Source organism: Austrofundulus limnaeus, unplaced genomic scaffold (genome assembly GCF_001266775.1).
Source record: "Austrofundulus limnaeus strain Quisiro unplaced genomic scaffold, Austrofundulus_limnaeus-1.0 Scaffold88, whole genome shotgun sequence".
Classification (NCBI taxonomy): Eukaryota; Metazoa; Chordata; class Actinopteri; order Cyprinodontiformes; family Rivulidae; genus Austrofundulus; species Austrofundulus limnaeus.
Genome location: NW_013952490.1, coordinates 758538 through 776544, shown reverse-complemented (window position 1 = coordinate 776544; position 18007 = coordinate 758538). Strand labels below are relative to the sequence as shown.

The following is an 18007-nucleotide window of genomic DNA, read 5'->3' as shown; positions in this document are numbered from 1 at the left end:
GTGTGTGTGTGTGTGTGTGTGTGTGTGTGTGTGTGTGTGTGTGTGTACGTGTGTTTAAATTAGCATATTGCAGGTCTTTTCGCTCACCAGGAACACAGGGTTTACTGTCTCTTGCACACAGTATCACAGGTGTATGTCCTCGTAACAAAGCTGCATGTTGCTGCTCAGTACACTGACAACTTTTGGTCCCTGCTCGTTCCGCTCTTTGAACGGACGGTTCAAAACGCCAAACAAGGACGTAAAGGATCATTCAGATCCTCCTGTGTCTCTACAGTCCAAAATCTCTGATGAGAATAAAATAAATACTTGAAAGAGAAAACGTGGACAAAAGTGATTCACCCATTTCTAAAAGGGGACATATCATGCTAAATTCATTTTTAGGCCTTGAATACACTTTGTTGTGTACTTGGGAGTCTCTAGGAGTGCAGAAAAAGTTGAATTTAGTCTCTCCTGGTGCTGCGTAGAAATCTTTATATTCTGTTTGGGTCCTATTTTTCGATCCATGTAGTTTTCACTCACCCCTATTTTGAACAATAACATCACCATCTTTGCTGCAGAGCTTCTAAAGAAGTTCACAGACCTCCGAATTACCAATTTTTGCGAATCTGCGGTTCTGCAGGTTCCTCGTCTCAGTGGCGGATCTAGGAATTTTCAATGTACGGGGCTATCCAGGTGCCACAGTATTCATAGAGGGGCCAAGTATTTGTTCAACATGCTTGTACACAAATCCCCAGTTTTTGTAGGGTGTATAAATTTAATCAGTCACATGTGTTCAGAGACACTTGTAAAAGCTCAAAATGTAAATTTTCCTTATCAATTTTACGTGCATTTTTACAGTAAAATACTCTCAAACACACGTGAGAAAATCCAGCCATTGTTGTCAGTTAAAATACTTTTTCTGCAGGATTGTTCAAATTGAAAAGGACTTGTGTTATCTTGCTTCATGTTGGACTTTCCTATTTAACTCATCAGTGCCATTACTGTTTGGAAGTGGAACTGCAATCACTTTTGGGCAAAGGACAGATGAGTGACAGGACAGGGGCACTTAATGGGGCCAATCAGATTTCAGATGGGGCCAATGCCCCTGTGGCCCCGCCTCTGCCTCGTCTTCATTCTTCTCTCGCTCTGGGTCGGCTCCAACATGTGAAGCTGGATGGACAAGCCTTTCGTTGTTGACATATTTTAATCAACTTGTAAACTAAATGTCTCTGGCACTAGATAATTGAATCTCTGCTATCAAACTACAAAAATGGCAGAAAGGGGTGAAGTGGGGCGGGATGTGAAGTGCCTCATTTCCGCACCAAAACAAACTGATCTCAGACGTAACTCAGGAGAGTTTCACTTTATATAGATCACAAAGGAAGGATTTATGGTAAATGTGAAGAAGAATCTAAAAGAATGATATGTCCCCTATAAGGCTTGGACCTTTTGGGGGAAGGAGGAAAACCATATTACTTCATATGTCACATATTACTTATACAAAAGGATGCTAGCAGCTATTGGAAGTGACAAATCTTAGTCTTCAGGAAAAACTGAAAATTACATCTAAATTAAAACTAAAGTTTAAATAAAGACTCAGAGTATATGATGGGACTGACTCCCAGCTACTACACATTTACAGGGGTAACTGCCCGATACATGATCACCTGTTTTTCACAGCAGTGGGCAAAATGTAAATAGTCTGTCAGATGGTAAGAATAAGACTGTACTACATTCATGTGCCATAAAAAAAATCAAATATGAGTGTATCAAATTTAAAGAAAGGCAGCACATTTAGGTTTTTTTAAAGGTTTAATAAGTAAATTGCTTCAGAATTACAAATGTCCTTATTAAAGAATCAGGTCCAAATGAGGGATCAATTGATGCACAGGAAATCGAGTCACTTCTCAGATTTGAATATTTATTATTATTTATTTATTTACCATTATTTAACCAGGCAAGTCCTGTTGAGATCGCAGATCTCTTTTTCAAGGGTGGCCTGGGCCTGAAGGCAACCTATTGTACATGTTTTTGTTTTGATTTATGCATACAGTATCATGTAAAAGTTGCAGCACATAACTCAGATCTGGTCCACTTCCTGAAATCTCCACCCTGGTCCTGAAGCCCAGCAAAGTCCCACCCCGAATATAACGTCATAGTAAACAAGGATGCAAGTTATAATAACAAACACTAAAACTAGAGACTTGTTGATTCTCTCACTGTTTAAAGTCAATGGTTACAACTGATCCCAAAGTATAAAAATATAAGACTGTATCTAAAATTCCATTAATCTGTTACAAAATCACTAAATATCCTACAGTATTAAATTCTAAAAGAGGAAGTGAGACAGTATTTTGTTTTTTATCTGTTTTTTAAACACTTGTTTTGACTCAAAAAAACTCAGAATTACGAAGTTTATTTAGAAAAGAAATTCAACATTTTTAATTTCTATTTAAGTTTACAAAAGCAATAACAAGCATTGCATAAACAAATATTAAAAAATGTTGCTTTTTTATTATCCATTCAAAGCTTCTAAGTTTCGTCCTGGCGCTCCATAAAACTTCAAGATGCTGTTCAGGATTTGTCTGGTTGGCCCTCGTGGCAGCTTTCCAACTACACGCAGTATATTTCAACGACAAAGACGGTGCTGATGCAGGAGATTTCACAGTGGAAACTGGAGAACGCTCGTGTCTGCTGAACGATGCACGCTCTAATATGACCTTCGGTCCCGCTCAAAAGATCAAGAGAAAGTGGAGGAGGGGAACAACAAGCTGCCAGAGAGACAGAGGAGGAAGTATTTCACTGTGATGGCTGGTAATAAACTGCAGTTTTCTATCAATTACGTCCAATTTGACACTAAAATATAATTCACTTTTACAGAACAACTTCAAGAAAAACACACAAAAGATTGTTTTTTTTCCATTTTCAAATACACATAAACAAATACTTTGCGTGTTTCTTCACCAGTGCCATGACTAAAGTAAAGTGCCAATGCAACTAATAAAAGAAGGAAGGTTAGTACGCTTCATGCAGACAAAAATACATTTACTTTTGGGCTAATTTTATGACATTAAACTCAGCAGGAGGGAACTTTGTTGTGGTGAACTGGGAGGCCACAGTTCTACTGTAAGTAGCTCTATTAGCCTCCAACAGTAACACCAGTTAAACATATATAAAATCTATGAGGCATGCAATCATTTGAGAAGAACTGGCTCGTGAGGGGTGGGAGCGAACCACCGAGGTTTGTTCTGCAGTCCTCATTACCGAATCTATGTGGGTCTGCCTGTCAGTCACCACCTGTCTGTCTGCCTTGTTAAAGAAGCCCAAATCATGAATCTCCCTTAGGAGACGAGCCCACGGAGGATAAGGCAGCGCTCCCTCCCACATATTTTAGCAACGATAAACATATGGTTGACATAAATTTCCCAGCATGAGCCTCATATAAATATACCAAAAGTTACAAGAGAGAGGAGAGAGATGGAAAGCTTGGCGCTGTCTTTTCGCTTCTTACTGCGGAATTTCACAGCTAGCAGTAAAAAAATGAACTTTTTGCTTCTAACCTCTTTATGTCCACTGTGAACAAAAAGAATAAAGCTAAACTCACTGAGGCTCAGTGGTACTGAAAGAGACTAGATCTACCTTTTTGTGACCACTAGAGAAGGACTTTGTTGATCTGTGAGTATTTGCTACATGGTCTGACTGCGAAAATAAGTTGCATACTGTAGTATTCTTTTACTATACTAAAAATAAATCTAAATTGCTTTTCTCCTGCTTTATATACCAATCTTATAAGTGACACCAGCCAAACAGACAGATCAGTGAATCTTGTTTAATTCTCTCAATATTCATAAAGGATCTCCTTCAGGACAACTTTAAGACCACTCGGGTGTGCTGATCATCAATCCAAGAAAAAAAGACAGACAGATCTGAGCTATGGGCAGTGGACACACTCCTGGAAAATTGAGCCTTCAAAGAAGGGCTTTGGAGTCCCATCTCTGACAAAAGTCGAGATGGAATTAGAGGGATTTAGGGGCATTGGTATAAAGCAGGGAGGTATTAGTGGTGCTCTTCACGTCTCCGCCCAGACCAGATCACAAACCTTCTTTAGAACCCGCTAGAGACGAATGCCGGTCACATAAACACAACAGACAAGCGTTGGCTGGAGACAGCTGCAGGGCCAGGGCTGATACAACGCTCGGCCCGCTGGAAGTGATCCAGAGTGGAGTTAGACAGGAATGTAGAAACTGCGGTTTTGGCAGCTGCACTCAGATAAATGTTGTGAAACAAGGAAAAAAATATGCATGTTTTCCAGACCATATGCTGACGAGATGTGGCTCTAGAGCCACTGGCAGCATTTATTCAAAACATGCTTTATCCAACTTATGTCTGAAACACTGGCTCTTTGTGGTGTGTTTTCTTTTTCTCATTATTTTTAAACCCCAAGTACATAACACCAAAAGCTTAACCGTCGTAGAGAATGGAGCTTAAAAGTCTTGAAAAAGACCATTCCACCTCACAGAATAAGGAAATGTGTTCCAATTGATGCAGTCTATCAAGTCAAGTCTGCTTTATTCACCGCAGGCGCACCCAGACGCAGTCACCCCTGCGAGCCCCCCGTGAGACGCTGACCACACCTCTGGAACAATGACCTCAATAAACTCAAACACGAGTCCATTTGCTAAAAGAAAAGCACTGAGAGGAAAAGGAAAGGTGTAGCAAATCAGAAATGAGAGCTCTTAGCGTTTGGAGGGGGGGACATTACAAAGCGACTGTTCTACACATAAATCAATTTTTGTATTTACTTGTGATCCAGAAATCCATTTCAGCCCTCACAGTGCCCGAACCAGGAATAAGGATTAATGAGCACCGGATGGCTAAGTCACTATTGTCTCTCCTGTTGTATTTTGACAGTGGACACACGGGACCGCCTCAGCAGCATATGCCAGCAGCTCGTGCGTATAGCAGCCTGCTACATAGAGAGGGAAGCCATATTCCAAGAAACTCTCTTCTCTGTCCTCCATCTCTGTCCAGCTGTCCCAAAGGTAGGCATTGTTCTGGGATTAACAGGGAGCACAAGACATATATTTCAGCTGCACTGCTAGTTTGATGTTGCCCAAGCTACAAACCCTTTCCTTGACCCAATCCTCCTCTGCCCCTCTTCATTCCTTTTACCTTCATACCTATTTTCATACCAAGAGAATGAGCCAGGAGGCTGTCCACGTAACCACATCCTGTTCCACTTGGCACGCTGGGCCCTAAATACAGCACAGCACCGGGAACAGCAGGTGCTATCTCTCCCTATCATTAATTATCCTGGCTGCATCTCTCCAGGGTCTCTCACTCCTAAAATCCAAATCTCTATCACCTGCACCATCTTATTCTGCGGCCTCCAACACATCTCCATTTTCTTTTACTCAACGTCCAAACATCTCAAATTCCATCAGTGTCTACAGCAATCCCATTTCATCTACGGAAACAACACTTAACTCCTTATTTCCTACACTCCTACAAATCTAGGCCCCAATCGTTTGGTCCCTGACATATCTCAATCTTTGTTCCAGCTCTCTCGGCTCCTCTGAAGTTATTTGTATCACACGCCCCACCTCCACCAGTAACAGTTTTACCAGCTTTTTCTCCTCCTCGGATGTGTTTCTTCCGGCGATGCTCTTCACATTCAGATGCCTTCCCTCCCGGTGTGAATGTATTCCTAAACCTGTTGTGCTGCTGCCAGCCATGAGGTGTCACAGGAACTGATGAAGCACCGGGGCTACAAACGCCTTCCCCCCATCAGTGAGCTCGTGAATAATCAATAATAATTAATAAAAGAGGAAAAGCAACATGAAAAGATCAAATCCAAAGAAGTAAAATGCCGATGAACACAGTCAGAGATGGAATGTTTTACAAATGATGAAAGTGAGAGTTCCCATAAAGTTTGGGGCCAAAGAAACCTGAGGGGACCGGCCTGTCACGATAACAAAACTTACAAAAGTTTATGATATTTATGAACTGACCTAAACTGGAAATAGAGATAACAAAACACAAAGTTGTAAAATCGCTTAACACCTCCGCTATCCACAATCTGCAATTTATTCTCTATTATCTTCATCTGGCTTCATAATATAACTGCGTTCACCCTCACGCTGCCAACAAAATTGATGGAAATTTACAAAATTTATGTAAAGTTACGAACAAATTGAGTGCAAAAAACAGCCACTGAAGCTGTGGCATCGCTACCCACCTCTATCCAAGCTGGCACGATTTATCCTTAATGTGTCTTCTTCTGGCTTCATAAAATAATTGCAGTCATCTGCACGCTGATTACTACGTTTACGAAATTTACAAAGTGTAAAAAAACCTACTCTCTGCGAACCCAAGGTTCGGCACGGTGCCTCGAGGGCATCCTGAGGCATCACCAGCTAAACGAAGACATCAGAAAACCTGCCTGTTCACATGGCTCTCGTGCTACACAGGACATGAAACCATGCACCTGGCTAATACCTGGCATGAGAGTTCACTCCTCCCTATGCTAAGGACTGGGAAAGAGGGAGACATAAAGAAAGCAAACAAGCAGAGAAATGAAAGCTATCAACCTCATTTTAACTTATTGTGTGATTAATTGATTTATTACTTATTGCAACAAGCCTACAACCAGACCCAATCAGGCGAGAAGATCTTGACCACACAAAGAAAACAAGCTTTTTTCTGACCTGATGCCACACAGTCATGTAAAGCCTAAATGCAGAGTCTGACTTTGTAATATCACTCTGATCGAAATATTTGCAGCTTTGTGAGCAATTTTGTCCAAGAAAACGTGTGAGTCATGGGAATTTGAGCAGCACATTGTGGTTTTCAGCTAAATAAGTCTGAAACAAAACTTAGAAATGAACTAGAATTCATAAATAACATTCAAGCATGCTTCAGTGTGAACCATTTTAGCCACAGAGCTCTAAACAAGCTGTTGATGGCTGTCGTTTTTTTTCACAGGCATCCTTCTCTTCCTCTTCTGACTCATCAACTTTCCTTTGTCCATGTTTTCTAATGCTTACGGTGCTTTCTATTTAAAATGCAGCACAACCAGAAAGGTCTTTGATTGGCACAGCTGGATACCCAGCCAGCCTGGTTTCTTTTAGTCTCACTAATAGACATGAGCATATATAAACGTGTAACTGAGAGAAGCTACAACATGTTGTAATTGGTTTTAAATGAAAGAAGAAGTTATTTGAAGGAACCCTGACCATTACTTAACCTTAACAGCCCATGTCCATGAAAGAGAGAAAGCTCCTTCTTCTGTATTTTTCATTGTTTTTCAGTCTTTCTTGATCAGCTCAGCTGTTCAGAACAACAAGTGAATAAAAAGCTGGTCACACAGACCAGAACAGACAGGGTTTCTGCCAGCAGCACTAAGGGAGTTGCCTTTGTCCGCTCAGCATTCGACATTTGGAATTTTGACTCCTCTGTGTAATCCATTATGAGAAGGTGGACTGGACACTCACACTGAATCAATATGAATCTCCTACACCTCCTATTGATTCCAAATGCTTTGCAAATGTAGTGCAGAGGCAGATTGGGAAGCTGATAAAGAAGAAATAACTGGGAAAATCATGGATCTTTTTCAAACGTATTTATTTGATGTGTGCAATTTTCCAAAGCAGGCATGACATCATCAAGAAAATCGCTTGTGGGGACTGAGAGCTGCATTTTTTTATTCTGGTCTCCTTCCTGCTATTTGCAATATCTTAGTCAGAGGACATCCTTGGCAGTGTACCAGATATCAGGGTGAAGGGACAATGTCAGACATGCACAGAGAACCACATGCAAACACTTTGTGCATATTGAACACAGCCCTGTGGGTCTGTGTTTCCTGCTCTTGGTCAGTGAGCTTATGCATATGCATCCAGCATCACCAACAGGTTAATTAATCAACATCTCATGAAAACGCTTTGCTTCTTGATGAGAGCCACCATAAAATAAGGCTGCTCGGGAGAAGCTTCTCCAAATGTGGGGAAAGCAGCGCTACTTTCACTGCAGCAGGGCTGAAAACCAGTTCCTGCAGCGAGGAAGGGCTTTCAGACCTCAAAGGGGGGTCTCGTGGATGACTCTGGCGGATACGCCGCACAGCTGTGGAAATCATTAGGACATGCTCGCAGCACTAGATCTCTGTTGATAATTCTACATGAAGAAGCTGGAGTTTGATGATTAACTTTCAGATCATCTTTCAGGAGGAGATTATGCACATTATTAATAGTTGATGATATGGGGGGAAAATCCAACACAGACACATTAATTTAGAAAAATCCAGCACCCGGTAGTCCACTCAGACTGGAGGAGTGGTTTCTGTTTCTGGCATTGATCTATAGTGTTCTTTCATGATGAACTGTGTTTAAGACACATCATCATAATCATGTTTCAGCAGTAAAACAAGACAAATAGAATCTGGGCCATGAGGAAAGAATCCTGCCTGTGTTAATAACTCTGCCGTGACAAGGAAAAGCTACAAAGATTGGTTAAGAGATGAAATAATGAGTCACTAATCTGTTCATTTTCTCCTCTAATTCTGGATGAGCTCAAAGCCTCCTCCTGTTAAAAAATCCCGGCTGGTTCTTGTCAGAAAGGTGCCCCCTAGTGGTAACACCAAATAACAACAATCCAACTGGACCTTTTCTTGTGCTACCAAATTTTTCATAGACCCCAGATGAATTTTCAAATACTTTCCATGCTGTAATACCCGAAGGCTTCGAAAAACCAAGAAACAGGAGACAGAAAAAACAAGGCAGACTTAAAGGGAAAATATATGTCAAATGATGGGAAATAAGAGACCCAGACACATTTTTTAAAAAGCCTGCTTTGAAGAAAAAAAATGTTTCAGTTCATTCTGAAACTTTTAGATGTAACTGTATGTTTTTTCTTTTAATCTGACAACCTTATGCTTCATTTAGACACCAGTTTTAAATTCCCAAGCTGCCTCTCTGCTGCATTAGTCTTGGTTGGAGCAGTTTATTTTTCTTATCTGACGCTAAATCATAGTGTAGGACAGACATATGAGAGCACACAGGTTAAAACTATTAATACTGAAACACATTTTAAGCTTTATGATTTGGGCTAATAATGAAAGCAACAAATCCTTAAAATTCACATAAAATGGGCCAGAGAAACACACACAGCAAGAAATAACCAAAGTGGGGGAAAGAGTAGCAGCCTATATATAGCCTGGAACTGCTTCTGAGGTCGTTAGTTTATTACTTATGATTAATTATGATTACTAATTGGAGGCTGTAAAGCAAATAGAGAGAGCAGCCACCCTCCTCTTCCCAACTTGTGCTCTACCACAGCCAGATTATTTCTGCTCCCCCCCAACTTCAACACATCCCCCTAAATAATCGGACTCACCTTCTTCCGGGGCTGCCATTTCATCATATTTGTAAACCAAAACGGAACAGCATTAAGATCTCGGGCTATATATGAGAGTGGAATATAGAGTCAAAGCACTCCAGAGTCATGCTGCCTCTCCACTTCCCTCGATTCCGCTGCTGCAGATTTTCTCCAAGAAGAAGAAGAAGAAGAAGCGCTGCATGAGGATGATGATGATGATGGTGATGATGATGATGATGGTGATCGTGTGCGAGTCTCAGCTTTGCGGCAGTTCTGAGGGCGACAGCGCAAGTCCCACAAATCACACAGCGGTTAAATCCAACAGCTCCAACTTGGGAGAGTAAATCACAGACGCACGGTGTCAGCTGGCAAGATTTGGGTGAAAGGTTCCTGCGCGTAAAAAAGAAGAAAAAAAATCCAAAGTCGGGGTCCTCCTCACTCCGGATTTGCGCCTCAGAGCCGATCCACTCGACGCATGAGGAACATTTATTATTTCTTAACTTTTCTTCCAAAACCAGGTCGCCTCTGTAAACTGGGGCTGGTCCAGGACGGGATTATGTCCAGCCTGCTCCCTTCGGACTCAAAAGAACGGATTCAGGAAGACGAAACGTGTGCGACGAATTCACCACAGTGATCAAATTCCCGTTTTCCAGCAGCAGATGTGTACTTTTTGGAAGTCCAAGCGGAGAAACAACAGATTCCGGAGGAGACAAGCAGTCAGATTACATTGACGGGAAGGAGGTGGAACAAACACGCGTTTTCTTTTAAAGGAGAGAGAAAAAAATCCCTGGAATTTGTGCGAGGAGCTGGAAGGAAACCCTGATTCCTGCAACAGCAACAAATTAGACTACAGCTCTTTGGTGACTTCCTCCCCTCCGCTCCTTCAGTTTACAGACTTGGAGCAGCAGAGAGGAGCTGAGGAGGAGGTGGGAAGGAGGGAGCTGGGTCATAGCGCCGCCGGTCCCCCACAACTTGCCAAAAAGTGCGCTTTACGTTTTACGCACAGAGCTGACAGGCAGGCAGGAGGCGGGCTGTGCTCTGGTGCCTTATTCCCAGGTCCTGACACTCTGTCCTCAGCTGCAGAACGAGGACTGATGTCACCAAACACATCCTTATGGAACAAAGCGATAAATCTGGTTTCATTAAAATATTGGAACAATCAGCCTGCTGCTTTTTCTGCCAGAGTTTCAAGTTAAACTCACTTTATGGTGAGAAATAATGCAGTTAGAGCCATTTTGGAGGATTTAATGTGATGGTGTGTGGATTAGCTCTCACAAAATATCATGGGAATGACTCTCAGCTACTACGACACAAACTTCAACTTAGTATTTGTATAACAGAATGGGTTAAAGACATTTTATGTTGGTTAATGTCAGTAATTGAATTGAATTGACTCCAAATGCCAATGTGTTGTAAAAGTACATCCAACCATTACTACCTGAAAGTTTCATTACGTTCTGCCCAGTGTTTCATGAGATATTTTGCTAACAGACAGAAAATGTTAAAGAAAAAAGTTATTGCCAAGGTTTTATGCCAAAAAAAAAATCACGTCAAATGGGGTTCTTGGAGCATAAGTTGGGATAACTCTCAGCCTAAACTCACAACCAAATTTTGCTCAATAATTGGAAAATTAATTGAGTTATAGGCATTTGTGTGTTTCATAAGTGTAATCTGCTGTGGCGGCCATCTTGAATTGGGTTGACTCTAAAGTTTATTGAGTTGTGGATGCTCATACAGTGACCAATATCTAAATGTTTCTTTAAAATCCAGCAAACGATTCATGAAATATTTTGCTAACAGACAGAGCTGATTCCAGCAGTTCATAATGAAGTTTTAAGAAACTGATCTCACCTGATCAGTTAGTGTTCAGAGTATGTATTGGGGAGAAGTATTAGCTATTAACACACCCAATTAGAGATGAATATCTTTGAAACTATCAGAGTTGTGGACATGTTTTGTGTTCTCTTAAGGTAGCTCAGATGTGGCGGCCATCTTGAATCTGACTCCAAAAGTTAATTTCTTGCAGATGATCAATGATTATTTTCCGAGTGTTTTATTCAAATCCATTCACTGGTCCATGATATATTTAGATAAGGTTAGAGTCAAACACACACATGCATACAAGGGCAAAAACATTATTGTCGCGTCACTTTTGGCAGCGAGCGACGGCATAAATAAAAACAGATGAGCGCCTCATCTCTGTTAGACCTGCAATGCCCGAGTTTATCACAGTTTAAATGGGTTTTAATGAGCTGAAAAGATTCATGTGACAGCACGGTCCACTGCTGCAGCGCCATGCTGCCTGGGTCTCCGTCAATAGAAGCTGTCCTTGGTTATTCTTTGTGGGAAATAGCGATTGAATTCATGCATAAAAAAGGCACAATTCACAAAAGAGGGAGAACCTTGGATGCTAGCGACACCTATAAAGCTCCTGTACGTTTCCCCTGTTTCTCCCTGCCAAGAGCAGCTGTCACACTCAGTTTGCTGTGCAATATTTCACCATACACCAACATCAGATGCACGGCATTAGCCCACATTTTTTTATTAGACGTCATTTAACGGGGACAGAGAAAATTTTTGCAGTTCTTATACATTAAAACAAAGTTTAAAGTTTCTGTGTGCACAAACAGAATTGGAAACAGAGCGCAAGGCTGATCTGGTGAGAAGCCACTCACCACAATCACTGCCACAGTCACAGAAGGAAAATAGTTTTGAAGCAGAACGGCTACTGACATTCAAAATAAATCTGCTGCTGGTGAAAAAAAAAAAGAAAGTGGATTGTGTGACAGCATTATTTTCAGTCGAATAAGATTTGAACACAAAATCAAAGATAAATGAATTAAGGAAATGGTCACTGAAACAAAAAAAAGCTTCAACAAAAGAGATTTAAATTGGTTTAGGTAATGGACTCTTTGGAGCTGTGAGCTGGTCAATAAGCCGGAGTCTCTCAGGGGTCAGTGTGGTCTGTGGTGCATCTCGGGGTCACTCAGATGACAAAAAGCGAAGGAGGAGGAGGAGGAGAGGCTGAGCTCACATATGGCCTTATGGACAAACTCCTGCTGAGCACACTCTCCACTTGGTGATGCACATGGATGAACAGGAACAAATGTTTGACAATACCTCCGCACACACAGCCGGCGCTGTGCTCAGAGCACATAAAGAGGCCGGGGGCTTGTGTGTTTTTATGTTACAGTACCAATATTTGTGCTTTTTTTTTCGATTCATCTAAAAGCTCCAGCTAAAGTATGCTGTAGTTTGTTACAGGTCCACACTTGGATCCAGAATTTCCACCATCTGAGATAAGTTTACACAAGAGGATGTTTTGTATAAAAGGCCTTTCTGAGGACCAGTGGAAGGCCACTTCAGTGTGCTGTTAGGCAGCAGCCCCGTCGTAGCGTAGCATGTCATCTGGCTTCTCCATACAGAGTCGGCCTCCCTGTGCGTGCCTCTGCTTTCCCAATCACAGCCGCACAGGAAATCAGACTCCAGCCTTCAGAGGGGGAAACAAAAAACTCCCTCTTTCATTTTTTCCACAACTTGGAGCCGTTTAAAAGTTTGCGCTTCCTTTTCTTGTTCCTGCCAATCACGCCCTCAAGAATGTCTCTACTGTACGTTCTGATCGCCGTCTGGTAGGGGAAGCCAGGGCTTTGAAGTTCGCCTTTGCTCAGGAGTAAGTCAGACAGCTGCAATAATACAAAGGCGGCATCAACGCCCAGTGTTTCTGTCACCTGCCAGAAAAATATATACTTTATTTTGTTTCCATAAACTTATTGAAAATGCTGTCGACAAAAAAAAAGAACAATCTCCCTGAATAAAGAGAGGGAAAACAGTTTTTAGGGTCACCCCTGCTGGAATTCCTCAGCTACTGCTTCACTCACTTGTAAAAAAGTTCTTGTAAAATCTCCTTTAAATATTACCTTTTTCCAGCACACACACACTTTTGGCTAAAAGGAGCGGAGGCAGCAGTAGAATTGCACATATGAACTCCAGTATATTTAAAGGATTAGTTTAGACATTTTGAAGAAGATTTCAGAAGAAAAATTAAGAACTATTAATATCCTACCTGAGGTAAACAGCTATTTGAATGCAGTTTGGAGAATAGTTTCTGGATGAATTGATAAGCTTTGAACAAGGCCAAGACTGAAGTGAATAGCTTACTCTTAATCTCTATAATTTTATACTGGTTTGTACAAACACTATTTTCTAATATCAGTTTGGCATTAAATGATTATTCTGGCAGAAAAATGAAATTCTCACCTAAAATGTCCCCGAGCTGCTAATGCTGCCACTATGCACTTCAAAAAAAAAAAAAAAAAACCATTGAACTGTACGTACTACTGCAAAGTTGAGTGTGGTTTAGCTTAACATTTGTATAAAACCCCTGTAAAGTTGAGCAGTTTTGACTTGTTTTAAGACACCAGCAATCAAGTTTTGTCTCAACTGAATTCAGACGAGCTGTTAGCTCAGTTTGAGTTTAACATGGAGTTAAATGGAACAACAGGAGGGAGGGTTGACCAGCTGACTGTGTGATACTGTCACAACCGCAGTGCTAACCAGACTGGGCTAGTGACTGGAATCAGCATTAGCGAACAATAAGGGTTGATTCTGTAAAGTTTATAAGAACTCTTAATGAAAATATGAACAGAAATATATATAAGGCATGCAATTATAGCATTTTCCTGCATATAAATCATTTCTGATTAGATTTCACTTGGTCCTATGACAACGGCTCAGGAAGGAAGAAAACCTCCACTTTGACTTCACACTATTTCTAAAGATTTTTGCATGGAACTTCCTTTGTGGCTCGAATTAACATCTCTCACACAAACCCCCACCAGACGTCCTGACGCCCTGCCATTAATAGATAAGAATTGCCGCATTCCTGTTCCGAACCCCACAAGTTCTGTTGCTTCCAACCCCCATAAGCACAAGACTGTTGGTTCCTCTTCAAAAGGACCATAAATGCCTTTAACCAGACTCTTCGGCGTGACTGAGAACAAAGGACCTACATTCTTCATTAAATGTGAAAAAAGGAGAAAAGATAAAAGAATCTGTGTATCTAATGTTTTCTGTCTTATTGCAAAGAATGTCATCTAATCCATTTTTCTTACAGAAAAGATCTAAAAAGACCATAAAGGATCTACTAAGTTTTGCTTAGTTAACTATTCAATAGTTGTGTGTATTGTGTTTAATTGTTTACAGATGGACTCCTGAAGAAGGCTTATTTTATTTCATGATTTTAAACAGTGTGTGTTTTATTCCATGATTTAATCCTTAGAAACTTAGGATTGAATTTTAATAATTAACTGTGACAATTTTATCCCTGAGGCAAAGCCCAGATAGTTCCTCTCTCCCTTTCAATTAGATGCAAGATAATTAAACTAAAACACTCCCTTTTTCTTTGTCCTGAAGTAAAGTTTTCCCTCCGAAACAGATTTGATTTGTTAAAAAACTTTTCCTGTATAAGGTGTAACATTTCTATTGGCCAACTAAAACCTTGACTCCGCCCAAAACAGAGGTTTTAAAAAGCTTAGCACACTCCCAATCTCTTAGAAGAAGACAGAGAAAGAGAGTTTTTCAACATCAGAAGCCAGAAACAGCTTTTCAGAAGCTCAGCAGAGGCCCAGCCTGCCAGCCCTTCCCCATGGGCTGGGCAGGATGGTGGCCCTTCTGCATCTCCCGCTGGTTTAACGTACAGCCACCATTTAACATCGACTCTACACCTGAGTTTGATTTTATAGAAATTAAATAAGTTAATTGTAACTCATGCGTCATTTTAGTTCGTTTTCTCTACAAAGCTGAAATCAAGTTAAGAAGTCTTGCAGCTCCCTAAGAGGACCGGACCACATTGTCACCAGGGAGTGACCCCCTTCTCTGACCACGGGACCAGTCGAGTTTTACAGGCAGACCGCAGATAGTCCAACAAATCTGCGCCGCGCCACACTTCGACGTCTCCCTCTGGGAGGTGGCTGCGTCAGGCGAAAAGAAGAAGTAGCACAAACGCTGTACATTGAACTGGGACGCCCAGATTACTGTAATGAGTTTAAGATACTAGCTTGCATGAAGAGCCTACCTGGGAAACGACCCCCAGAGATGACCTTCAATCGCTGACTTCCCCTCCTGGTACCCACACGGCGGAACAAAAGGGTAAAAGTGAACATTTGTCCTGGTGACAGACAGGTGCTCAGACGTAATTTGATTCTTATCTTTGTATGAGATTTGATAAACTAAACAATTTTTTCCCTAATTTAACTAGGACGCCTTTAGTTAAATCCTCAGCTAAAAGCAAAACTCACCTCACCTCATTCCAAACCTCAAACTCATCTCTCAGTGTTTATTTTATTTGTTTGTTTGTTTGTTTATTTATTCACTTGTGATTGCAAACTCTGTCAGTTTTACCTGGTTCAACATGTCATCACTCATTACTCACCATAGTTGTAAATACATTTAATCTGTAAATAAATGGCCCGTGGAGAACGTGCCAACATAAGCTAATGTCACTTTTGYGTCTTGATAAAGTATTATTGGTTCTGATAAGACAAAGAACTCATCAAACGATTTTGGGTTCATTTATTGTGAGACTGATTACAATAAAGCTACAGGTTTTCGTCTCTTTCCTGGGTTAATCCTTGACCAAATTAAGAACGTGGTTCCTCGAGGTAAGATAATTTGCTCATTTAAATAATTCACAAATTATCCATTTTAGAATATACCCAAAACCCCTACACAATGTTTTAAAAATGCCAGAAAGCTGTGTGAGTTATGGATTTAATAACAGAATAAAAACAGGAAAACATGTCTGATTTCACAAGTAAGCACATTTTATCATATTTACCTCAATGTGGATGTGATCTGACCAGAACTGAAACTAATAATGATATACACGTATATAATGTGTAATATTGTGATCATCATCTTGTGTGTCATCACTGTTATTTATTGAATGGGTTAGCCAATATTAGCCTCTGTAGCATAAATTCATGGTACCGTTTAGCAAAAATTATTAAAAATTATAAGCTGGTATTGTCTCTGATTTATGTAATATTTACACAGTGTAAAATAATATAATATATTTGACTATTTTTAGGTTTCCATTAGAGAAGCCTAACCTGTTGGGAAGATGGTTAGCTAATATCAGAAGAGATAAGATTCAACCTAAAGTATCACAGTGAACATTTTCTCAGTATTGACCTCAGGTCTGGTTTAGATCTTGGTTAGTTTTCTTTTTTACTTGTATATATCTAGCTGTTTACATGATTGTTGAATAAAATTAACATTAAAGGCATAGTCTGTAGGATTTGTTGTTTTCAGTGACWTCTAGTGGTTGAGTGGTTGAATCATCCTCCCTGTCCTCCCCCCACCCCCACCCCCTCTTCCAAACACAAAGTAGTTGCTACGGTGTCTCTCAGGTGTCAAAAACCTTTGATAATTCCAACTGCGATGTCTACCAGCAGCTTCAGGGCTAGTGATGTTTCAAGTGGTAAGATTATGAGCTTTAATAAGTAAAATTATCCCAGCTAAAATGACAGACAACAAATATTACATTTATAGTATTACAACTAAAACCGTTTTTGATGCCGCCACCTCAGTTTGTCCTTCATGAGCCTTCGTAGACAAGATGGCGGTGCAAGATGGCGGCTGCCTGTGTGGCGACCCACGACCATGGAGATATAAACAGCTTTTTATAAGGTAAAAATAATAAAACAAGGTATTTGTCTGCAATGATTAGACAAGTTTTTTTATTATTGTCATTAGTGATTATCTCACTTTCGGCTAAAAGAATTCCTACACACTGTGCCTTTAATTAACAATAGGAATTTATTGTAAAATGTTACAGTTACGGTAAATTGTGACAAATCCATTTGGGCTTGCTGTTAATCAAATAGTTGCTTTGTCAGCTGGGAGCTGTCACTCTGCTTGGTCACCATTTTTGCTCCTCCTCCTCGTCACAGATGCTAACAGTAGACGGGGTAGGCGGGGCTCACTCTGGTGTCTTTTAACTCTATGGAACTGTTCCTCCAACCTGAGGTAGTTCAGAGTACAAACTAAACCAGAAAAGATATGAACTGTTCATAAACTTTGGTGCTATAATTTCTGTTTATAGTTGTTTACAGCCTTTCCACAGAACCTTACTTCAAAATGCTCAAAATATCCCTTTATAATAGCCAGCCTATAATTAGCTGTGTGGAGTTTAATGTCTTACTGAAGGACACTTTCCTGAAGCCGTCTTATTCACTTTTGCACAAAGCTGTACGTTTGATTGCGTCCTGCAGTAGAGGATGTTTGGGAAGAAGATTAATCTGTCAAAAAAATGTTTTTTTCTTTCTGAACTCCATCAAAGTGTAACACTCCAAAAGCCCCTTCTGAATGTCAGAGGGGTAATTAATTACCACGGAGTTTCTCGCTTTCTAAGCCACAACAGAGCGCCTTTGTGTGCCATCCGTCCCGTTTGGATAAACATGGGCCTTTTAATTACAAGGACGGCACTTTCAAGGCAATAAATTCCAGAGAAAAACACCCAGGCGTGTACCCCGTGTGTCAAACCAACAGATAAATGCACACGGTAAAATAAATACACCTGTTCCCAAAAATACACACACACACACACACACACACACACACACACACACACACACACACACACACACACACACACACA

At 40.7% G+C, this 18007-nt stretch overlaps 1 protein-coding gene across 3 annotated transcripts in view; it reads right to left on the bottom strand.

The window, feature by feature from the left end:
* ttc28 (tetratricopeptide repeat domain 28) overlaps nt 1-18007 on the bottom strand; it is a 253039-nt gene that overhangs the window by 159400 nt on the left and 75632 nt on the right. The window contains exon 1 of one of the 3 annotated variants that reach the window (XM_014012084.1): nt 9367-10509. The exons of the other annotated variants lie outside the window; for them this stretch is intronic. Within the exon in view, the coding sequence (XP_013867538.1) occupies nt 9367-9393 (27 nt within the window). The 5' untranslated portion in view covers nt 9394-10509. Of the gene's footprint in view, nt 1-9366; nt 10510-18007 lie in introns of those variants that run through there. 3 annotated transcript variants of the gene reach the window in all.